General features: G+C 43.3%; 1 protein-coding gene across 2 annotated transcripts in view; it reads left to right on the forward strand.

Moving 5' to 3' along the window:
• The first annotated feature begins 2,735 nt into the window (after positions 1-2,735).
• Positions 2,736-25,805, forward strand: part of LOC306785618 (bone morphogenetic protein receptor type-1A-like) — a 32,635-nt gene continuing 9,565 nt past the window's right edge. The window contains exons 1-3 of one of the 2 annotated variants that reach the window (XM_079280054.1): positions 2,736-2,914; positions 13,940-14,054; positions 23,364-23,753. In XM_079280054.1, coding sequence (XP_079136180.1) covers positions 23,687-23,753 — 67 coding nt within the window. In that variant the 5' untranslated portion in view covers positions 2,736-2,914; positions 13,940-14,054; positions 23,364-23,686. Of the gene's footprint in view, positions 2,915-8,141; positions 8,189-13,939; positions 14,055-23,363; positions 23,754-25,805 lie in introns of those variants that run through there. The other variant, XM_079280055.1, reaches the window with a different exon arrangement.

A 25,805-nucleotide genomic window follows, 5' to 3' on the forward strand; every position in this document is an offset into this window, starting at 1 on the left:
GCTGATAAGCTCCATTGTGCTCAACGTAACACCTCCCTCCATCTCCACATTCACAGTAAGGTTTTTTAACTCTTGCTCCTGCCTGTTCTCGACAGCTTGTGGGCTGTCTCTGCTTTCCTCCACCGCCTGGTTGTTGGGGTTATCCCTGCTCGTCGTCGTTAATTCGGTCCGGGTCTGGTTCACCTGTAAGGCCGTCATGTTGGGGAAAAAAAAAGAAAGCGCCCCTCTCAGTAGAAAACCACGGGGGATAGCTCTCAAAAGCGAGAGAAAAAAAACAACTTCCCCCCAATCAGTGTAACACTGACGGGGGTACTAAGCACGAACCCAAACTGAGGAAGAAGGCTATCTCTTAGCGCATAAGAAAACTAAAGCAGAGAGAAAAAGGAGGAGGAAGAAAAAGCGTGCTGGCTCTGGAGCTCAGCAATCCAACTGCTCACACAGGTGTCCCTCAATCAGCACTGATCAGCGAGGCGTGGCCATAGCAAACAGGAGATCCTGGGTTCAAATCCCAGCAGTGCCTGTGACAAAGCAGTGTAACCTTCGTTTCTATTGTTTCATACCTGTGAATATGACCGAAAGTTCAAAATTGAAGGAAAACTCAATCACAGAGGTGCTGTGGCTTAGTTGGTCAAAGTGCCTGTCTAGTAAACAGGAGATCCTGGGTTCAAATCCCAGCAGCGCCTCTCCTGGGTACCCTTGACTTCAACTTTTTGCACTCATATTTGAGAAAATTAACGACCAAATGAAATTTGTTAAAAAGACCTTCAGAGAGGCGCTGTGGCTTAGTTGGTCAAAGTGCCTGTCTTGTAAACAGGAGATCCTGGGTTCAAATCCCAGCAGTGCCTGTGACAAAGCAGTGTAACCTTCGTTTCTATTGTTTCATACCTGTGAATATGACCGAAAGTTCAAAATTGAAGGAAAACTCAATCACAGAGGTGCTGTGGCTTAGTTGGTCAAAGTGCCTGTCTCGTAAACAGGAGATCCTGGGTTCAAATCCCAGCAGCGCCTCAAAGAGAAAAATAATCTCAGCGCTAAACGAGAAAGGATGAGACTGAATCTCTTCGGTGACCTACTGCCTGTTACAATACAGTGTAGACTTCAACTTTTTGGTTTCATATTTGTGAAAATTAAAGATGGTTTAGAATTTTTCAAGAAGACCTTCACGGAGGTGCTGTGGCTTAGTTGGTCAAAGTGCCTGTCTAGTAAACAGGAGATCCTGGGTTCAAATCCCAGCAGCGCCTATCCTGGGTACTCTTGACTTCAACTTTTTGTTCTCATATTTGAGAAATTTAACGACCAAATGAAATTTGTCAAAAAGACCTTCAGAGAGGCGCTGTGGCTTAGTTGGTCAAAGTGCCTGTCTTGTAAACAGGAGATCCTGGGTTCAAATCCCAGCAGCGCCTCTCCTAGATAGTCTTGACTTCGCCTTTTTCGCTCATATTTGAGAAAATTAACGACCAAATGAAATTTGCCTGTGACAAAGCAGTGTTGGCTTCAGTTTGGTTGTTCCATATTTACTCGTAGTAGAGATAGGTTCGAGAACATGATGTTCCCTTAATCAACACCAGAGGGTGTCTCGGACGCTCTTAAATTTATCTTCAAAATAAAAGTCCCAGTCACAGAGCAGCAGTGATTGGAAGCACAGAGGAGGAATAACAGACAAGAGTTCTCACTCTCCCACTATATCGCGACACCAAAAGTAATGAGTCACATACTTCTTGATATTTACTCATGTTCAGAAGAATGAAGCTCAACTGAAATACTGGGTTTCATAATACTGGGTTTTTTCACTGGTGGTTTGCAAACAACATCGTAGATTTTTGTTTTACATATATATTATTTTAGCTTGGAGGTTTATAATTGACCGTTGAAAGCTAAGTGGAGATGTTTTGTCAAACAACTCTTAAAAAGCTTTATCAAGACAAATGTTTGACAAAATAATGTTGCATCCACTTAGAATAGAACTACAAGGTTTTTCCAGATCTTAAGAACATAATCTCATCTTCATCTGTGGATAGAGTCTGCCCAGTAGTCAACTCAGATTTATTTGTCAACCTTGTTTAACATATTTATCACCTTGTTTAACATATTTATCGCTCATTTTATTTGCTTTGTGTGTGTTTAATGTGAGAGCCTCTGTGTTGCATGTCTTGTCAGTACATAACAATGTAGTATAAGATTATCCTGATTGATGATACTACTTACATTAATATTTTCACTTCTTTCATTGTTTTTTCATTGTAAAGGGTCAATATTGCATAACTTTGTAAATTTAATCTTATATTCTGTTTTTAGGTTTACTTTGTGCCTCTTGGGACTACAGATGCTAAATAGCCTCTTGGCTAACTCTTGCGCATTCACAGCAATGTTTGTATGTGCACTGTCCCTTAAATAAACCAATAAATAAATAAATAAATAACTAGCTTGTGTGTGTAGATGTCACAACTTGAAAATTCAGAAAGTCCATCCAAAAATTAAAACTCCACACTCACTTTGACGCATGTTGAACATATTTGACGCATGCGTAGTCAGTCAAGTCGCACTTGAAGATACCTGAAAGGTGTACATCTTTGACGCATGCGTGGTCAGTCAAAAGCCCACCTCTTTGCCAACCGGAAATTCTGCCTTTTTGTTTTTGAACCACAACAGAGTGATCCATCTTTCCCGATCATAGGCGATCTTTGTTCGGCTGGTATTTGCTGTCCTCCATCGTCAAGCAGCCCCGACCACAGACCGACTGGATCGGGGAGCTTGAGGACTGTACGACGGCGAAGATATTGGAGAAACAAACGTGTTAAATTGCGTTTTTTTATCATGTTGTTATGGTGGGACTTTTACTTGAACTACTACGAAGAAATAGCGTCGAAATGAGTTCAGCACACGCAGAGATACATTAAAGAAAGAAGGAGAAAAGGTAGGGAAGAATCCCAAAACTTCATTCCCGATCTGAGCCCTACTTCTGGGCTCCGTCTAAACCCTGGGGCAAACACTCTCCGTGTTTACGTATTTTTCGAGTTTAAACAACCTCACTTTAATACTTTACAATATGGATATTTAAAAAATGTACATGCATGAATATATTCTGCTCATTACTGTGTATTATGGTCATGGAAAACGTAAACAACAGGTAGTTCGGCGGACAGATTTTTTTGGAGCGTGTGTGTGTGTGTGTGTGTGTGTGTGTGTGTGTGTGTGTGTGCGTGTGTGTGTTGTGTGCCAGGAGATAGACGGACCCTTTCTGGCTGCTGTCGTGGAAATATAAAAAGTTTGATTCACTTCTGCTTGCGGCACGAAGTCTGTAATCACAGTTTAAAACAACAAGCAAATAATTAACTTAATATTGTTGATCACGGAGACTTTTGCAGTAGTTTTGTAAAGAAATTGCTGAGTTGTTGCCACATTCCTCTGTTAGCTCACTTTGCTGCATAGTTTACATCGCTCGCCTGTAATTACAGTAAAGCCTGAACGTGTGCTACCAAGTTAGCGTGCACGTTATTGTGGTCAAAGAGGAGTGCATGCTGGTTTTTAGTCAGTTTTGATTTCGTTAAAGTTGTTGTTTTCTTGCACTAAAACATAGTTTATGTTGTTAGCATCGTCTGCTAACTTTGTCTGGGAAATAACTTATAATGTTGCATGTTTTCAGGTTTTTATCACATTTTACCATTTAAATCAACATTTGATGTTATTGTTTTCAGTTTGGTTGTACCAGCCTGTGTGTTGTTTATGGCTCTGTTCAAGAGATAAACAAGCTTAATTAAATTTAACAGAGAAGGAAGAACAAAACACAATCAGATCAGCTGCCATGTGGGCTTTGTTACTTTGGCTTAGATCCATTTTAGAGACTTTAATTTTACGTTTTGTAGTTTCTGTGAAACACACTTGTTGCACTCAGTGAAAAGTACCATTCAGAAAAAAATGACCAATAATCTGAATTAGTTCATTGTCGCACACATTTAAAGCTGAAACTAAATGTGATATTCATCATCAGGTAATCAGTGTATCGTACTTTAAATACTTTTAGTCTATAAAACAGTAAACAAGTGATTTGTTTTGTGCAAAAACCCAACTATATGCACTTTGTACAGCAGCAGAAGATCCCACGCAGTCTTCAAGCCTTTTTAAGAGTTCCTATTACTGATCATGTATACAAGTCCATGAAAATGATAATAAACACATTACAATGACGAGTGAACAATATCATTGTATCAGTGGATGACAATATTTGTTATTTGGAGCTTTAAAGGCTTCACCGGTAACTATGTCTATGTATTCGTGTTTAGAAAATTGAAGAATTCGGTCTTTATATAGATCATCATCATCCAAAACATATGTCTGTTTTACACAAACGTCACCAGTATCACTAACACAATGAACCAATGTTCAGCTCTCGTGATTGACGCTTCTTTTTTTAAATACAAACCATTTATTTCTGTTTTCTTAGAAGATTCAGTTCCACTTTCTATCGATGAGGATTGATTTCTGTTCACAGCTTCAGTCTTAGCGGTGAGCTGGTAGTTTTATCTGCTAAAAGTAAACATAGTTTTACTTTAACTGTTGGATAATGTGTCGCTTGTGGTCTGAATTAATCTGGCTGCTCACTCTGATGCTGAAAGGGTTAATCAAATAATCAATATGTGGATCAATCGATCAGCTCTAGTGATCACAAGTGTCTCTCTTGAAGTGGCAAGTCTGCTCTCACCTCCTGGTACAATATTTGGGTTTATATTGTCATAATTCAAAATTCTGTCTGTTTTAAGTCTACAGTTCCTCATGTGATACCGTTTACGTTGTTTATTTTTAACTTAAACCTTTATTCTGAGTTCACTTCTGTGGAGATCAATTTGTCTGGGAAAAAAAGGGGAAATACGTAGTTAAAAATAAATCGATTGCATCAAGTCATCTTCCGTTGAATGACCAAACTTCAAGAAATATCTTTTTTTTATTTGATGTTCCTGTTTTTGCTTTTATCTTGACGTCATTGTTTAGATCAGAGGAGACATCAAACAGATCTGCTCTGTTAATGTGACATCCATTGCCGTCATTATGCATCAAGAAAACACTGTTGAAAGAATAATATCTTAGATTCTGAATATGTTGGTCTCATGAATGTCTGTTTATGTACCGGGGAAGGTGTATTTATTCATCCATGTAAACAGATTTCATCTTTGCTTTTAGACTAAACGAGCAATTTACGTTACACTAAATTAGAGCAAGATTGTAGCTGACACCAGTCGGTGTGCTGATGCATGAACATTTTAACGTCAATCAGACTCTTGTCTGGTAAATTAACTTGTGTTCTTGATATCAAGGTTTTGCAGGTTAGACGGTAAGTCAGCCGTCGCATCCGCCTAAATGTCGGTCACGTTTAACAGTTGATCAAATCCGTCTAAATTCGTTGGCGTGAATGTTGAAGCAGGCTTTGCTTTGTTGTCATCATTGGTCCTCTCCGTACTGGCTATTTCAAGAGACGGGGAACAACTTCACACTTCATTCTACGCAAACATATATTCCAAAGTTTATCTGACGTTAACACGAAGCTCCAGCGCAGAATGCCCTCTTTGTGTTTACCCGTTGAGCTTCGATGGAGTAACACAAACAGACTTGTGTCTTTTGATTAACACAGACCTTCAATTATCCTCAGATACATGTTTGGATGCATTTTTGTCCCCCATCACTCTAGTAAGATCTTTTTTATGTGATCAATGATGAGCTTGAAAAGCACTGAAAATGGTTTGAGTCTTGTACCTTCAGCGCTGCCATTAAAAAAGAAAGACACTGCACTTCTATCCCTTTGCAGTCCAATGCCTCCTCCATATTGGAGGGGGGGAGGCGTTGTTGGAAATTAAAATCTAGTATTATCCATATGCCAGACAGCTGTACATTCCTCAGCCAAGCCCAGGATCTGTGTTGCCGAAATAACAGAGTGACTGACGGTGGGCGAGCTAAAGCCACAACAGAAGAGAGGGAGATAGAGCGACATATTGCTGAAGCCAAAGACTAAATACAATCCGAGGACGCGTATTTGTTCAGCAGAGTGTTCGTCACCTCTGTCTTCTTCTTCGCGTCTTTGCCGTTTGGAGATACGCAGTTTACTGTCGCATGAAACGAAGAAAAGCAGAACGTCTGGAGAAGCTGGCCGGTACTGCGGGATGTTTAGAAATGTTTCTTGAAAAATGACTGAAGACTAATCTATTCATTGACCAATCTCCTCAGCTCTAGCACAACATTGTTATTTAGTTGTATGTTGCATGGCAGTAAATGCCACTGACACGGTTTGACCTGTATTCTACAGGCAGCAGTGACGGGACGGACGAAGGTTAAAATATGTCTCGTCACACTTTCATTTTCTGTCCACCTTCCATCTATCCGTGAGGACACAGATGCCGTGATATCTCTCCGTCACCCACTGATTGTTTGTCATTCAGTGATTAGTCTGTGGTGTCGCTCAGTCTATACCGCGTGTGGTGTTTGTAGCAGATCTATTCTCATAGAATGACACCACCACCACCACCTCTGTACTGGGACCAGACCAGTCTCCAGGAAAAGACCAGTTAATGCTGCTGGAGTCTGGCCGGGCTGCTTTTAGGAAAAATCAAATATCAGCCAGAGAAACGCTCGCCTCAGACCAGACGTGCTGCCACAGAGGGCTCGGAACGAAATACAATTGATAACAGATTAGATTTTTCCACTGAACAGTCCAGTGTCAGTGACTTTACTGGCTAATCAAATGCATGGAAACTCACTCGCCAGCTAGAAAACCCTGTGTAGCTTTTAGCTTGTAGCCTGTAGCATGCATCTTGCAGCGTGCACCCTGTGGTAGCACAAGACATTGCAGCTTATAGCTTGTAGCGTGTAGCCTGTATTGTGTACATTTTTATCTTGTAACGTGTCGCTTGGAGCGTTGACATTGTAGCTTATAGGGTAGGTTATACCTTGTGGTTCGTGGTAGACCAAACTTTTCAGATCCACACTTTCAACAATCAAGTCTACAAACTATGTGTTTGTAAATAAACTCACGTGGCCACTGATCGAAAATAATTTCACAGGTGGACACCATTTTCTGTTATCACCAGACTGCCAGTGGACAGATTATTACTGTAAATCAACTTTCCTATTTGTGTTTCACATAATTTCTGACTCAATTGATATTCTTATTAAATCCCATTCAATTAAAAAAAACACTGAAATCCATCAGCATGTATTTCTCCTTCACATTCCCTCGTTTCGTTTTGTACCCTTCTCTTTGTTTCCTACATCTTTCACATTACTTCTTTCATTGGCTCCTCGTTAGAAGCTGAACTAGATTCACCTTAAAGAAGGTAACCGCTCACATCCAAACTGAGTAATGATGAATATGATTATTTGAATGTGGAAAATGCCCGTTTTTACAAATGTAGTGCTGCAGTTATAGTGACGGTATCTTGACGTTGATCAGAGTGTTTCTCGTCTCGAGTCTGTCCTTTCTACTCTGTTTCCATCTCTGTTTCGTCCCCTTTCTTCATTCCTCTTCTCGGTCTACTTCCTCTCAGCTTTCTGTCTCCTGGGAGTGTTTCTGAGCTCGGGGATCTCTCGCTTTCCCTCGGCTCGGTTTCGATTTTTTTTCCTCCATTTCTCCTTTTTCTTACCCTCCTCCACCTCGCTCTCTGTCTCGGAGTGTGTTTCCAGTCCCAGAGACTGAGGATCAGATTACTCAGGGAGTCTCGGAGGCTCTCTGGCGAGGTGGCAGTGGTTGAGGAGGGAGGGAGGTGGTAGGGAAGGAGATCAAGTTTCACATCTCCAGCGCTCTGCTCGGTATGCCTCGCCTCACTCCTCCGCCTCCTCCTCCCCCCAGCAGCCTGGAGACAGAGTGGCTGAGCCAGGGAGGAAAACATGCAATCCTCCTCCTCCTCCTCCGCCATACGTCCAGCCTCTTTGCTGCAGCATAGCAGATAAATAAAGGCAGTAAAGCTGACACCCCCCCCCCTCTCTCTCCTCCATCCCTGCAGAGATATTTTATATCCTGCGCCGTGTGTTTTCATTCTCCTGGATGTGTGGCAAAGGTGAAACACAGGGAGACTTTGGTTTTCTTGAGACGACCAAAAGCTCAGAAATCTCAGAAAGACTCGAATCAGTAAAATGTGTTTCTGGCAGTAAAGCGGGCGGCTCTCGTCGTGGTCGTTGTGAGACACTTGTGGCTTTAACAGATACGGTAGTAATCTTTATTTAATGATGTTGTGCCTTGTTTGGAGGTTTTTAACTTTATACTTGTTTTTCCTGGCAATGGCTTTGCATCTACATCGGTATTGATGTCGTGCTGCAGCTAGTTATCCTTTTGTTTTTGAATATAGCTGCGGATTACTTTAGTGATTAATTGATTGAGCTTTTCCAAATGTGTGGCGAAGTCTAACAACCCTCCAGAACTAAAGGATGTTCACTTTACAATGATTTTAAACAGAGAGAACTACTCTTTCTACTGCTACTTGTTGAATTAAAGTATTTCAGCTCATCTGAAGGTTCTACTAGATCAATAGTCCTCTGCTGTTGTACTGCACCTGAAGAAACACGGACCGCTTTACAATTAGCACACAAAGAGTCACTCGTGACAAAATAGTTGGTTTAATTTTTGCAGTGATGCTTCCTCCTCTGTCCGGGCTTCAGCTGAAGGTTGACGCAGCCTCCGCGTTCACAATCTCCAGCTCTTAATGGTATTGATCTCTGCTTTAAATACACCCAGCCCATCCCAGTGAATAATTCAGACCCACCTCCCCTCAGTGGTTTGACGGGTAGGACGGAAAACTTTCCCCTCGTTCTGTGGGAGGACGTCGAGTGGGGGGGGGGGGGGAATGAGATTACTTTTGGCGATGTGTGGTCATGTGACCGGCAGCGAAGGGGACGCCATTCCTCAAGAGTTCAAAAACCTGAAGGGTTAACGGAACCACAGGAACAATGCTTTCTCTACCTTCATGTCACAAACTATGGCTTCGTTGTTGTTGTTTACTGTAGTAAATAACTCTAGCCGTGTTTTAGCTCGTCTCTCTCGTTTGGTCTCAGTGTGATGTACACTTTTGTTTCCTTTACGTTTCACACATGTGCAGTGAAACTCCCCCAACATCTGGACACGCATTGCGGTGGCAAACCTGTCGAGGTTGTTTCAGTTTCTTCAATGTGAAGATTAATTCATGTTCTCTGTAACTGTGAACTGAATATCTTTTTGGTTTTGGACTGTTGGTTGGACAAAACAAGATATCTGAAAACCACGACATCTGGGAAAATTGAAATGGACATTTAAACAATCTGGAGATCAATTAGTCAATCAAGAATGAAATAATCGTTGGTTGCTCTCCCATTTCTTTTCCTTTCTTGGTTGCCACCTTTTGACCGATCTCCTTTAGTGTGACTTTAACTTTTGACGTCAACTAACCAGGTTTCATTGTTCATCATAAACCAAACTAATCTTTTGGAATAAGATATTTACAAATGTGGTACAAGCTCAAAACTAAGATAAAGCTGACATAAAAACAACCTAAACCAGTCTGTGGTTCTTTAACTGTGTTTTGTGAATGCTGAAATGGACCTCGAGCACAACATGGATGCCGTTGGACGCCTTGGTTGCGTTCCGTCTTCATTCTTACGGGGATTTGCGTTTCCTTTGGTCGGTAATCCTCCGGCCTGATGGGTGCAGTGATCCCTCTGAAGTGACTGTGACCCCCGACCTCAATGCTGACCCCTCAACCCCCGTCAGCCCGCCACAAACAGAGCGGTCTCCTCCCCCCGTGTGGATTAGACCCGTCTTACCGACTTAACATTGATTTTCTTTATTCACAAAAGCAGATACTGTCTGCTGATGAATTGGATCATTCTCAGGGCGCTCGTGAGAGCTGGGATGAGGCTGGATGTTGGGTTTGTTATCTGAATCTACTCGCACAGTGAAATATAATATAGACTACAATGGAGTTCAGCGGAGACACTTTCAGATCGGCTTACGGCTTTTTTACTTGTTGGTTCTTGAGTATTTGAGGTTAAGTTCATTTTTGTATACATGTCTGTGACAAAGCAAACATGTTGTTCTTACATGAAAACTAAACGATATTAAACAATATAAACGACAAAGCAGCATGAAACCATTAACCAGTCGTACAATTTCCGTTCAGCTGTTTTCGAGAACAATATATTAACAATATTCCCTCTTTAATATCTTTTTTTATATTGCTGCAGAAACACCACCTACAAACAACTATTTATTCTACACGATTACGTTTGAACACATCATGATGTAATAACTTATCTTCACCTGATAATGCATTCAAGATCTGAGTAAAAATGAGTATCAATAAAACTTAATGCAACCTCCGTTAACGTTAGGACTGTGCTGCCCACCGGCCGCTAACAGCTAACGCTAACTAGCTTTCCTCCAGCTGATGTTGATGCAGTATTATCAGGGAGTAACAATGTGCCCGTTGGTGGTGAGTTCACTGCGTTCTCATCATTCGTCACGTTTTCATAATTGTGGCATCTACTTGTTACCGAAGTATCGTTTCTTGTGACATCCTTAGTCACTATTCTGTATTACGGATTCTGTATTTTTGTGTCATCGTCTGAAAGAAAGGAAAAGTGATAGTCAGAAGATGGTGTGTGTTGTAAGTAAAGTGTGTTTTCTGAATTGTTTCTCTGAATCTGCGCTCTGTACACACCCAGTTTCTGTTTGCTACCAAACATCATCAGGCTGATGAACTGCAGGAGGATGTTTTTCAGGCTTAACTGTTTTTATTTTCTATCCTTGGCTGCCTGACGGGCTGCAGCCATGAGGAAAGATCAGTCCTCCTCTCTACCCCCGCCCCCGCCCCGCCTCCTCGTTTCTGGTCTTTAATTTCAATTAGCTCACGGTGCCGGTTGACTTTGATGGCATTAGCCTCTCCTCCTCTCCTCCACACTCGTCCCTCTGCTCTCGTCTTCACTTGTTGGTTTTGCGAAAGCCGGTGGCTTTAACTGCTGCGATCAGAATCTGAACGCTTCGCTTCCACTTCCTGCCAGCGTCCACACACACACACACACACACACACACACACACACACACACACACACACACACACACACACACACTGAAGACTCTGTGTGGTCTGTTCATGAGGAAAATGTAGGCGGGGCCGTCCTGTTAGCAAAGCTCAATTAAATGATTGACAGGATGGAGATCATCCTCTGACGTTTCTACAGTTTTATAAATTCACCTTTTTAAGGACGCATGCAGGTAACAAGAGGTAATACATTAAGTTTCAGCTTGAGCAGATGGATCTATGGAGACAGATGGCTCTTCCTTAACAGCAGAAAAAACATGTTTCCACTGCAGATAAACTGAACTTATGAAACTCTGTGTTTGTTCTTTGGAGCTCTGCTGTCACTAGTATTTGTGTGTTTATGCAGCATTCCTGACCAGAGGAGGACTGGTTTCACAGCTTTTCTGTCAGACGGTGGTTTCACACCTTCGTCTGACACGTCGCTCCGACGTTCAGGAAAATTTCCCCATCAGCTGCCTCTGAGGCGTTGATGCTTCAGAACAGACGTGGAACTCTGGAAACTAGACGTCGATCAATAGAATTATATCGCGCTGCATGTGCAGGTTTGTGAAAGTCTGGAGAACTTATTTGATAATTTCTAGTTGAGAAATTAGTTCAAACGTCGAGCAAAGTATTTGCTTTGCTGCTCACACGCACGACTATAAAGTGTGTTTAATTATGAAAACATAACAATCTGGTTCCTCTTGTGCTGCAATTTTGATCACGACTGTTTTCAGCTGGTCATCTGCATAATTGAAAGATGTTTGTGATGTTTTAAAGCCATCCGATTGTCTTTGTGTAGAGGATTAAATGTAAATTTGAAAACATGAAAGTGAGTCTGACAAAGCAGAAGGAATGTCTCGTAAAGATGAGGTCAGTGTGTCTCTGTTGTGTTTCCTCTAAAGAGCTGCTGGTTGTGTTTCAGAGTGTAAACAGTCCAGAGCCTCGTACTGCAGCTTCTACTGAGGATGAACACGCATCATCATCTACTGCATGACAAGCTGCTGGTTCTCTACTGTGGTTCTCTACTGTGGTTCTCTACTGTGGTTCTCTACTGTGGTTCTCTACTGTGGTTCTCTACTGCGGTTCTCTACTGCGGTTCTCTACTGCGGTTCTCTACTGCGGTGCTCTACTGTGTGCTCTACTGTGTGCTCTACTGCGGTTATCTACTGTGTGCTCTACTGCGGTTCTCTACTGTGTGCTCCACTGCGGTTCTCTACTGCGGTTCTCTACTGTGTGCTCTACTGCGGTTCTCTACTGCGGTTCTCTACTGTGGTTCTCTACTGTGTGCTCTACTGCGGCTCTTTTCTGAACTTTGCTGCGGTTTCTTTCGAGAAAGTAGAAGATGATAAATAAAAGCAGCAGAGAACTGCAGTGGAGAACGCGGTAGAGAACAGTAGAATAATAAATACTGAATAGATTATGAGTTTGTACAAAGTCAGAATCCGGCACGTGTCTGATGTTGAAGACTCGCTCCTCCCCCTGCACCACAACGTGCGAACTTTATCGAAATTTCCATAAGGCCTTTTGCAATTTAAAAATGTCAACACGGATGTTGTAAACAAACATGATCTGCTGCATGAATGTTCTCCGTGCTGCTTGTCAGTTTGAATCATTTAACATTTCAACCAAAATAATTGAAACCTCTTAATGCTGTTTCCACTCAGCTGTTAGAATGCATCGTTGTTCACGTGAAAATATTCTGGTGCAGAGCTTCAGTCCGCCTTTGTGTGTGGGAGATCTGTTTTTCCCTCCGTCTGTCTTTTTCTTGGCACCGCCTTCCCATCCATAAATGAAGTGTGTGTGTGTGTGTGTGTGTGTGTGCGCTGGACAGAGAAGGCAGCAGCTGTTTTTTCGCCAACCTCGTGACCGCTGTCAGCCCCCGTCTTCGGACATCTATTTTCTCCTCGTCTGTTCTATAATAACTCAGCGGCTGAATCCCCACCGCTGCCGTTTTTCCCTCTCCTGAGGTGGAGCCACACACACACACACACACACACACACACACACACTGGAGCTGCTGGTCAACTCATCAAAAGTTTTCCACACTGTTCTTCAGTACATTTTGCAGCTGAGTGTGTTGGTTCAGGCGGCAGCAGGGTGGTGTTAGCTGAAGATGGCATTGTTATTTATTTACTATTTTTAACTACAATATCGACGTCCACATCTGTCTGTCCAGAACATCGGCCCAGCGTGTGAAATCTCCTCAGCTCATCATTCATGATTAAATTATGCTCGGACTCCGTAAACCCGCTGGTTCGTGTTTGACTCTCCTCTCAAATCTCCGGGTGTGAATATGAACTCACTCTCCTGACGTCTGCCTCCTTGACTAAATAAAGCCTCCTTTGAGGAGCTCTGTGCTGTCAAATAAAGAGGCTTCTGTGTTTGAGGGGGCGAAGAGGAGGAGGAAGAGGACGATGATCCGACTGTCAGCCACACTGCTCCACTTATCTCTTTACAAACAGCAACAAACTGCTGACACACTGACATTAACAGGGATCTAGTGATTGAGCACGTTCATGTCCAGGAGGTCTGAGGAGGTTCCATTGATTCTTGGAGGGGTTGTTGGTGACGTGTATGTGTCCTTGATGGGGTCCTAGGAAGGATGCATGTGTTTTCATCAGTCCTTGGAGGTTTTAGAGAAGGCGACAGTTTTAGAGAAACCTTAGCGGTTTTAGAGAAGCTTCCATTAGTAATTGGATCCAAGGAGTCATTGAGAGGAATCAAAGAGTCATTGAGAGGAATCAAAGAGTCATTGAGAGGAATCAAAGAGGCATTGGGAGGAATCAAGGTGTCATTAACAAAACTTTGAGAAGCAGCTTGTCCTGTAAAGTCACCACAAAGTGTTTGATAATCACTGAAATATACAAACGTTTTAGTTTCATAATTCTCGTTTGTCGCTCTGACAGGTCGGCGCTTGTGATGTCGGACTAAATCCGGCCGGTTTCCTCGGCTTCAAGACTACATTTCCCATGGAGCTGTGCGCTGACACACATACTGTTGTACCATGGAGCCACCAGTCAGGTATGCACACACAAACACACACACACACACCAGTCAGAAGGCTGTTCCAGCTCAGTCCCCTTCAGTCGGTGTGTAACGTCTGCAGGATGGTTATTGTGTTTACATGAAAAACATCACTGGGTGGCTTTACCTTGTGTCTCCAACACACACACAAACATCCATACACTCTCCTTTTTTTACTTGATTAGCCAGCCCCCCCTTCCCCCCCCTCCTCTTTGAGATTAACCCCTTGACCTTTGTGCCGAAGGCAGAGCTGGCCAATCAGGAGGCTTCCTGGCTTTTAATTACAGGCTCTGATTGAGTCATTTGCGCTGTCATCTGGTTTGATTAATAACCAAGAGAGCAGGAAGAGCGTGATTACACTGAGCCCGAAGGCTATGTGTGTGTGTGTGTGTGGGTATCCACATGTGTGTGAAGGGTGAAGTCATACCTTCATGTGGGGAAAGTGTGTGTGTGTCTGTTTTTGGTTGGTGTGTGTTGCTCCTGGAGTGTCCACAGATAATTTTTCTGGGCGCCTGGGTCTTTGTTTCAGAGCGCTACGATTTTCTTTTTGTGCGACTGCTCCGGGCGTTTCTAGTTGAAACTTTTCAGAAAAGTGCTGCACGTCCTCGTGACCTGCCAGCAAAAAATAATAAATGCTTCCAGAAACATTGCGCGCAGTCGTGACAAGTCCACCTCCAACCTTCTCTCTCTCTCTCTCTCTCTCGCTCGCGGCAAGCGCTGTTATTGTCTTCAGTCCAAAAGATAGATGTGAATTCATGTGTTTTCATCTCACAAAATACTCTTCTTCTTCCCCGTTTGTTGCCGTTTGGCCTTTTGAAACTACATTGACAGACTTTCCAAGAATTCTTACCTTTAGCTTGATAGGTTTAGTTTATTGTGTCATGTGACAACAACGGAAAGGAGTGTGCGTTTGTTGTGTTGGAATAGAGCTGTCATTCCTGAACTAGTACATTAGTAGTTTTAATCACGCATTATAAGCTGCTTCGTGCTCGTGTTTGGCAGTTAAACATATCTATTTTATATTGTTGCAAAAACATCTACAACTGTATTTATTCAAGTTTCTCATCAAAAACTCAGATTTCCTTTCAACACATCATGATAAGTTGTAATATACCTTCGCACCAATACTCATTTTTACTTTTTAGGACGTCAAACGCACCCTAATGTTCAACCTCCGCTGACGTTACGGTAGCTGTTAGCTCTGTGATAATCAGGCCCGTGCTACGGACTGACACATCATGAGTTTTTTAGAAGGAGGCGACTGTGTGTTTAAAACAAGGCAGCAGTGCTGCCTTTTGTTTCAGGATGAGGTGACTCAAGCGTCTGAATCTCAGCTCGCTGTCAGACCTTCAAACAGAGCCGGCCAGTCTGCAGCACAAAATCACTCCCATATGTCCCTCAGCACACACACATACCGCCCTGCACGCTTCGCCCACACACTGCAGCCTGGCTCGGATTAGGTCGGCCCGGCTCGGCTTACAGTTGGTCCTGGCACAGTGACGAAGGTTAGACGACGTTTAGGTTTTAGGTACGGATGATTTTAGGCTGAATCCACACAAAATACAAAAAGTCGGGTCGTATTTCAGAGTAAATCCTGCTGCAAAAATTAGCATGGCAATGTAATTGTATATCACTGCATCAATAGACTATCAATTGCTTCTTTTATGATGCTTATACTGTTTTAGATGTTTAGTTGAAGCTGTCGTAAAGGAGTTTAAATAATATAAATGAAATGTTTTAGCATTGAGCTCATAGTTAGTGATTTTGTACTGGACTGTATTATATTCAGGTATGTGAAGAGAGAGGACAAACCATTTAAAACACCTGAATGTACAAATATAATTGACTATCATTTCATTTACATATTTATTATACATTCATCAACAGTTCTGACGAGTGAAGCCAACGCTGAAGTGTCTTAAACTTACTTAACCCGACTTCTTACCAGATTTATTACCTCGGTAAACATCGTGAACATGAGCTTATGGGCTAAATTGCTGGTTTCAAGTCTTCTTCACGACATGCGTGATGTTCAGCGAGAGTAAAATAGACCATGCAGCGGAGGCCTTGTGATTGACAGGTCTCTACGTCACTCCTCCACTGCCCAAATATGGTATCTTCCGTTCACTGGTTGCAAAAGAACCAGAGGCTTCAAAACGACTTCTTATACACAGTCCATGGTTGTGGCAGAGCTGTTGTATTGTACAGGTGCCCTCAATGAAGTGGCCACCGAGTGAATATCGTGATACTGTGTGAGGTCCGGTGTATCTTTACTGCCTCCCCAGTGGTCTGCAGTGTTTGGATTCTGCTGGTTATCTGAAAATCTGCAGTCGGGCTCATAAATTCCTTCCGACACTCCTCAGACTGAGTCACTGTGGTGAGCTTACAGTCACAGCTTCACTCTTATCATTTGTTTTAAGATTTTAAAATGAGCAGTATCTGAGGTGAATGCGTCCTGAATGTGGCTTCTGACTAAAGCCGGGATCATCAGACGTTTAACTTGCTTTGATTTTCAATGCGCACGCTGCAACAGCCTCAAGTAGCCGGAAAACACACGGGTTACCACACATATCAAGGGAGAGATGTGTAAACAATACAAATGATTTAAAGAGCATTTGATTCTGTGCCAAGCTGTTTGATCCAATGTCACGTTTACCATGTTCATTATAAGCAGTTTACACTGTAAGTACCTTAATTTAGCACCTTTCAAAACAAAGTTACAAAGTGCCTTGTGCATAATAACCAATAATAAGAGTAAATCCTGAAAAGATAGGATATATACATATAAAAGATAACATAATTTAAACAATTGCGATTTTAGAGATTTATAAGGATACTGAGGTTGTGATCTAAACACACACATGGACATTTGGAGGTTGAGCCCCAGAGCGTAAACTGATTTCTGATCCTGTTTATCTTTCTCTTTATGTATTTCTGCTTTGCACTTTATTTACTTGATTCCTGTTTTTGTGTGTCTTTGTAGACTTTGCCATTTTGTGTTCACCCCTAACTTTATATTTCTGATCATAAATCGGTGCATATATTCAATTTTTTAGCTTCTTCTTCAAACAAAAACTCACACACAGGACCACCTATACCGGTGGGTTGTCCGTGCTCGGCTCTGTGGCCTGGCTGTAGTTTCCAATGCGACACGGTGGATGAAACCATCCGGCCTCCCTTCACGGAGTCCGGTCTCGGACCAGACCACCCACACACACACCCACACACACACAGCCAATATTCTGTCTGCTATAATTAGTTATATTTTAGTTTTATGTTAGTTTTTTTTGTGTCTCTGGGGAAAGCTGTCTGAGTTCCAGTCGTCTGTCCAGTTTCCATTCCTTCATAATGGGATCAAACCAGTGTGGCCCGCTGGCAGCAGCCGAGGCAGAAAATGGCCTTCCAAAAACACCAGAAAAGAAGTTCTTAACATCGGAGTCTGATTGGCTCCGAATGCTGCTGACCTCAGACAGAAAAAAATGATTGACAGGCACATGAGGGTGAGGAGGGCGGGGCTTAACGGTAAACTTCCTGTCTCTGAGAGCGAGGTCGCACTCGGTCCACAGTGAGGACGCTATCAGTGCTGTGACTTGCTTCAGTGTGTGCTGTTGGGGTGTGTTTTACATTACCTGTTGCTTAATGGCTCGTTGATGTAGCCATGCTGTTAAATAGAGTGATGCACCGTACTCAGTCCAAAAACCTGGGGAACCTAGAGGGGAAATTTGGCTTTTTCGGGGATTGACGTGTTAGTTTTGTTTAGAAAATACATCTTTCTTTTTGTTTACCTCCCTTGAAACCATTCCACCGATGCTGTTGGGAGCTTGGTTCTGTCTTATGTGAGCTAACTGGTTTAACTGGGGAAGGTTGTGTTGGGAACCTCCCCGTCCTCTGGTGTCCGCTCACTCATCAGTGTGATTTATGATCATAACGTTGGTTTTTATGTATGTTTGCTTTATGACTCTTCTGTGGCGGTGCAAAGGCGACGCTGTGCCGGTGATGGATCGACCTGTTTTCTATGGCGATTAGAGTGATTAAAATCACCTTTAGGGAACCATGTTGTGCTGGTTTATTACTTAATGACTGTGTGGCCGAGCTCAATGTCTGTCTGTCTCAATTGTGTCGACGAATCGCCTCAGCCCTATTCCTGACGCTCACTCTAAAAGCCTGCAAGGGACGAGGGATGAGAAATGATTTTCTTATCCAAATATGAGTTGTCTTTTTACCTTTTAAAAAAATATATATTCAAATTTAGAATAATGGGTGACGGCCCTCATTGGCACACGCTCCCATCTCGATATGTTATCTGTGTCTGAAGAGATCGAGCATGTTTACTATGAACTACTGGACCCTTAATGGAAGCGGCAGCAGTTCATTACCCTTAATGCCAAAGTTAAAGCAGAGATCCTTTTTCATTTTATAAACGTCATCCTAAAGCCATGCATTCACATGAATTGATAAAATCGATATATCGCCCAGCTCTCCTTTAAATGGACCATAAACCTGTATTGCCCCCGAGGATGCTGGGTAATTTGTGTTGCTCTAACATGATAAATGAAGAGGGAGGAATGTGAGGAAGCAAATGTTTCCAGTTTGTAGCTAAAGCTGCTCAGCATAATGAAGTTAGGCTTCTCTGCTGCCCACTCTCTGAGCGGCACACTCTCCCTCCTCGCATTCATTTGTGTTTCTGAGACGAACGAGACTCAAACACTGACGGGTTCAATTCCCTCTGAGACAAAGACTAAAAGGAAAAACCTGTGTGGTGCTACTCGCTCTTTTAGGAGACTAACGGCTGCATTTCTAGGAAACGGCCACTTCGAAATCATACACATTCTTCATTCATCTTTAAAATGAAGACAATCTGCATTATATGTCTATTTAAAGTTGCCTGTAATCTAATAGATGACGCAAGAAACTTATCTGGGTTGTGGGTTTAATTCCCGCTGTACCTAAAAGCCAGAGACGGAAACATCGTGTCATTTACCACATTAACTCCGTGGTGGTAGAAGAAGAGTATCCTACGTTAATTTGTGGGATTTACTAAAGGATGGTGATGAAGATGAAGATGCGGGGAGGAAGAGGCTCTGGGTGGTTCTGGGTATTCTTATGCTAATCCATCGCCGGGGATGAGGCGCAGAGCAGCCATGCAAACAATGGCGGTGGAGCCAGAAAGTCTGGCCTGCAGTCTCCCAGGCCCCGAAAGGCATGTCGGGCAACAGGGAGGCTGCTGCTGCAGCACCCAGAGGCCCGCCTGCAAGGAGGGGGCCCCGGAGGGGACGGGGAACGGGGCCAAGATGGAGGGAGAGAGAGAGAGAGAGAGAGAGGAGAAATGAGAAGCAGCAGGAAGAGAAGAGGGGGAGGGAAACGGGAAAGCAAATGGAAATGGAGACTGGGGGAAGAAAGAGGTAAGATGAAGGAAAGAAGAGGAAGGGAGGACATAAGAGACGTCAATGAAGAGGGGAAAGAGTCAACAAAAAGAGAGGAAAAGGGTAAATAAGATACTGGAATGTAAGGGAATAAACACAAAATATATCAGTAAAAGGAAGAATAAAAACTTGATGTCTAGTTTTGCACATCCAGGCCACCGTACTTCTTCTCAATTGAGTTGATCGTCTTCTGTTGTCCTGTTGTTTCTCACAGCAGACGAGGAGAAACTAACTGAAAACATTCTGCTATATGAACAGACCAAACATTATAAAGTTGTTATTCTATTTGTTACCAATGTGTAAAAACACAGAAATAGTCTGGACTGTTCATGTCTGCTCGTTTTCATCTTCAAACCAGATTGCAACAAAATTCAAACTCATCCTTTGAGTCATAACTTTAGTTTGATTCTATATTAATTCCGAAATTATTTGTCAACGCAGCTGTTTCATTATCTCTGGAAACTGATGAAAATCTGCATAATAACATTGTTATTGTTGAAATAAATGACAATGCTCCTTTTATTAAAACTATTTAATTTAGAAATGTGCCTTAAGTCCCTTTGGCATTAACCTTCCACTATTTTCTGACATTTTACAGACGAATCAATGAATAAATAGATAAAAATCATATTAATTGGTCTGATAAGACGCTGGGGATGAAACTAATGCAGAAAAACAAACACGCCTCAGCCCGTCCCGTCACCCCGCTGTGCTCCATCCCAGCTGTCCCGTTAATAATCTCCACCTCAGCGATCCCGATCTCCCTCATTACTGCATTTATTTGTAGAGCTCAGGAGCCGTCGGTCTCCGCCGGCCCTCCAATCGGGCCTCTCGTGCCGTTTATTTCGTCTGCTGCCATTCTCCCCCCGGAGCAGGAAGTGGAGACGCATTAAGGCTTGATTATTGATGTCTGGCCCCTCGCGCCTCAGTCCGTCCAGGAGGGACACGGGCGGGGGGGTACGAGAGATGGATTATTAATGCCTCTCTACCAAACCAAAGGTCGAGTGTCATTTTCCAGTATTTTAACGGCTCGATGAGGTAAAGTTAATAAATCACGTGTGAACGCGAGGAGCTGGAACTGCTTCAGAGTTGCAGCGCTTTCCAAAACAAGCTGTCCAACATTTTGATGTCGTAAAACCTTTCACCCAATGAACGCACACACTGACCAAAAGTTAGTATTGAAGAAAGTGTCAAGGCATTATGTTAAATGTCTTATGTTGTCCTCGAACCAAAATATATTGAATTTAAAATGATGTACAGCAGAGAAAAGTATCAAATACTCAAGTTTGCGAAACTGGAACCAGTGAACGATTCAACTCTTTGCTTGTTAAATGGCTGATTAATCGATTATCAACATACTAAATTCTGTCAACGAATTGATTAATTGTCATTTTACTGACCCTGGTAATAATAGAAGTACTTGCAGTATAACTGTGTATTCATACAGTCTGCTGCAGTAGCCACCGCTCATGGCAGTGTAATATCACTTTACATAATAGTTTTTATTGCCAGCTACCTCTCCAGCCAAATGAAAAGTTATTATACCCAGAAGCTTTTAAAGAGCTCTCTTTCTTCTACGACTCTTAACCCTCTGCTTGGGTTTCTGTCCCAGCAGATTTCCCAGCATCCCCAGGGCAGTGTGACCTCAAATTCCTTCCCCCGAGGGGGGGAAAACTGGCTACGGCTCAGTGGTTCCCTATACGGGTGTTTTATTCTGTGCAGGTGGGACCGCTAACAATGACTCCTTTCATTCCCGTCCTCCAAGACTCTGATGTCACGTCCAGGTAGCCAGAGCAGCTACGCTACATTAACCTCCTGCTAGCTGAGGAGGAGGGAGACGGGACAGACTAGGGACAGACTAGGGACAGGACAGAGCAGGTTTATAGCAAACATTGCATTCGTATGGAGCTCCTTCAGTTATTTGTACATTCACTAGGACCTTCATTTGTATCAAACCTTTATATAAATACACACATAACTACAGTACTTTAGTAAATGTTACTTTCTACAAATACTATTCTTAGAAATATAATAAGGTAACCTCAACACTCATCATGATAGCTAATTATTTGAAAATCTGCATGTCAACATCTTAACGTCGTGCATTTAATAATCGATATCCGGAGAACATGAGTCGGCAGAAACGTGACGCTGGCATCGGCATTTATTTAGTAAATCTCTGCATCGCTCTCTGTCAGCTTCTGCTGCTGAGGGAAGGAGTTTGTTGTTTGACTGAGAAACAGACGAAGGATTAGAGACAAGTTTGAACACGAGGAGGAGGAAGAGGAGGAGGAGGAGGAGTGAAAGTTTCCTGACGCCTTGAGGGTTTAGAGTTTGTAGACTTGCATTTCCTCTCTTAAATGTACATTTCAATTTGACTGATGTAATCATTTGTTGTGTGTGTGTGTGTGTATACTGTGTGCAGTGTATGCAATCACTTTACCGTGTGTTTTTAAAGGGAAGTGTGTGTGTTAGCTGATTTAGGAAAGGGTGGGTGTGGAGAACAGAGGAGGGGGTTGCATGGCGTGGAGGCAGCTTCCTGTCTTCCTGAACCTGCCTTGTCTTGCCCTCCTTCTCTCTGAGTGTGTGTGTGTGTGTGTGTGTGTGTGTGTGTGTGTGTGTGTGTGTGTGTGTGTGTGTGTGTGTGTGTGTGTGTGTGTGTGTGTGTGTGTGTGTGTGTGTGTGTGTGTGTGTGTGTGTGTGTGTGTGTGTGTGTGTGTGTGTGTGTGTGTTTTATCTCACCATCCTCTTCCTCCTGCTGGTACTGCTGCTCTTGTTGTTGTCTGCTCTCTAAATGGAGCAAAGAGACACATAAACTAGAGGTTTTGTTGTGCCAGCGAGGTGCAGATTCTTCCACTTTCCTGTTATCGACACAGTGACGCCGACGCAGATAAAAACCCATTCGGTGTTGCATACAGTATCTCAATACACACTCCTTCAGTTACTATACACACACACACACACACACACACACACATTATATATACACATTATATAAAAACGTGGGTTCTGAGAGTTTGACGTCTTTGTTAAATATAGCTTTTACTGTCGAGCAATATCATGTTATCAGACTGCTTGCTGGTGAAAAGAGGTGGCTGGAGACACCATGTTATGTCTTGATTCAGACTGTCCTCACAATGCAGAAATGTCCTCACTACGATGGTTTAAAGCTGAAAAGTGGTCCTCACAAAGAGGGCAATACAAGCCCACACATACATCCACTCGTTTCCCTATCTTGCCTCTCATTCCACACACACACTTTTCCTGTCTCACATCCCACTACGCTAACCCCTCATTCACTTGCCATAATACACACATGCACACGCTTACGTATACACGCGTCAGTGTGTGTGTGTGTGTGTGTGTGTGTGTGTGTGTGTGTGTGTGTGTGTGTCTTTGTGTCTTTGTCTTTGTTCTCGGTCCCCTCAGCCAGAGATGTGTGAAAAGTGGGTCGCAGGTCGGGCCTCTTTGTCCCCCCGGGCAAATGAAAAGTGACGGCCACCGGCCACGCAGCACCACTAATTCTCTCACGCACACACACACACACACACACACACACACACACACACACACACACACCTCCATCCCTTTCGGCACCCACTAATTGCGACATGCCTTTATAAGCACTGCGCAGGGCCAGCGCCTGTAATTTGCAGAACATCCCTGGACAAATGATTTGGTAGTTAGTTGGACCGTCGGAGGCCAGCGCCGGGCCGGCTGGGGTCACGGCACACTGGGGGGGGGGGGTGTAGAGGGAGAGACAAGGAGCCCAACTAAACCAAACCACCTGTTAGAAGTTTAAAAACCAAGTCTTGCTCTGTTCTCATAGACTTCATCAGCTGATGTTTGAATCAACCTAATTGTGTATCTTCTCCTTCTTCAGGGTTTTGGACCCAAAGAGCCAGTGAGACAGAAGAAGACCTGATATTGTGATATCGCCATCCCATCGTCTTCCCCCCTCTTTGCATCGCTCCTGCTCGTTTTCCTGCGGATCCTCATCCTCTCTGAGGCCTCTTCTGGCCGGCTGGAGCTACACCCCCCTCCTCCTCCTCCCCCCCCCCCACCTCCCTTGACTCCTGCTGTGGATTGTTAAAGACATTTATCAAGACTCTTTGAGTATCGGCGGACCAGAAAGCTCCTGACCACAGAGCCCGGCCCGGTCTGGGCCCAGTTCCGGTCCGGTCTCGGTCCGGTCTCTGCTGCAGGATGGCAGGTCTACCGCTCTGTTTGGCTGCGATGGCCGCCGCTCTGCTGCTGACCCTCAGAGCTGACGGTAAGACATTCAACATCCACGTCACTGCTCGGCTCTTTCAATCATTTATATGGGGATTATATTATACTCCATCTTTGAAATATCTTAAACATCATCATCCGCAGACATGAGAGACATACTTCTCTAACGTTACGCTGCAAATCAGACGAGCTCAACCATTTGATGAATTACAACATCGCCTCTGATCTATCCTTGTTTTTCAGTCATAGACTTTAAACACACGGAGGGAGTTTCATGAGTAGAGTTACTCATTAACTCTTCGGTTTGTTTTCAGAGAGATAAGCAGTACATTAACATTAAAAGTCATCATGCCCCCCCTCCCTGTGCACACAGCTCTGTATCAGAGGACTTTTCTTAAAGCTGTGATTAAGTGTCAATTGGCTGATAATGGAGGGACTTTTAGAAACAATAGAGGATCCTCTAAAACTAAAACGGATCCTGATGGGAACATTTTCACTCCTTTACCTTTCTGAAGTAACTAGATGATCATGTGTTTGGGAAGCTTGTCCAACCAACTAGTTGATTTACCGGTAGTGTTTTCTAAAATGGTGTTTGGTAAGAGGAAGTCTTTTTGAGTAAAATAGCAAGCTTAAAACTGCAGTATTTAATGCATTAAAAGAAAGGTGTCCATGTAGCATCCAAGACCTAAAAACAAATAGCTTTTTCCAACCCGCATTAGTTTTTCCTCATGTGAAACAAAGGGGGGATAACATGTTTTAAACCTCAGTTTTTGGGGCAAAAACAGGAACATAGATGTGCTTTTTGTTCAGATTTCGTCAGCACTGAGTGGATGTGTCACAAAAGCGGCCGCCCTGAACATGTGAAAGGTCACCTTCTGCCCTACGAACACAGCGAGCCGGCTGATAAGAGCAGGGCGGTGCTCTGCACAGTGTTACTGACTGTGACTGACAATCTGTGGAGGAAAAGGAGAGACCGCTTCTGTCGTCTTATCAGACTATCGGACTATTTCTCCTCTTGTTTATTCATGTTTCCAGACTCAAAAGTCTTCCCTCGAAAGTTTTTCTCACTTTGGCTTTAAATTTCCAGTGCTGGTCTGAATGTGGCAGTAGGACCCCCCCCCCCCCTCCCCCCCTGCAGGAAGCTGTTGAGCTGATTGTTGCCGCTCTGGTTTCCTCTCTGCACATTAACTGCTTCCTGTATGCCGCTGTACGAGCTGTCAGCGGCGCTAAATGCTCCAAACAGCCATTGTTCACCGGAAATATCCTTCAGTCCCTCTGGAGACGCTTTGAAACACTGTTCATTTCCTCTCACTGGGTCTTTTCTGACACTGACATCGAGAGATGCGGCTGATTTCCACGCTTCAACTGTGTTTCTCGAATCAGATTTTTATTTATTTTTTTAATGATAGAGGCCTTCAAAATAAGAGCATGACATAAGTAAGAATGCTTCAACTCCTGATGTCCCAGTTTCTGTTGAATGAACTAAAATAGTTAGCTGAAATACCCTGAAATGCCTTTGCATACGTGGCTGTACGGCTACTCTCAGGTGATAGAGGTGACATGACTGGTGCAGGGTGTTGTATCAGGAATGGATCGCGCTCTCTGATCATCAGCTGTGTGTCGTCCTCTCCGGTCGACCTGCAGAAGTGATGACGGCTCGTAACGAGAGAGAACCCGTCTCTCCTCTGCGTCCCGGTCCTCCTTCAGACGGTCGACAGAAAGAAGTCTGTGAGGATATTCAGGATGTTTATTTGCTGTCGCCAGGTTCCTCCCGAAATACTTTCCACTCTAAAAGTTATTTTACAACAAGTCTCCACATGTCAAGTACGTCATCAAACCATCAAATCGCTGACATTTTGGCAGGATGAGCTTCACACTGTAGATTCTGGACACTCGAGCTTTGTTAGAGCTCATAAAATGACTCTTTCAATGTCTGTTGGTGCTCATTTAAAGCAGCAATTCTGATCTTCTACAACTCTTAAGCGATTCTCTCTGTGTAATAAATAATGTTAACGTGTGTTTGCCGTTCAGATAAAAAAAGGCAGTATTTGTGACTTAATAACTTAATAATGAGCTTTGCGATATGGAGATT

This window comes from Melanostigma gelatinosum, assembly GCF_949748355.1.
Source record: "Melanostigma gelatinosum genome assembly, chromosome: 12".
In the NCBI taxonomy this organism is placed as follows: Eukaryota; Metazoa; Chordata; class Actinopteri; order Perciformes; family Zoarcidae; genus Melanostigma; species Melanostigma gelatinosum.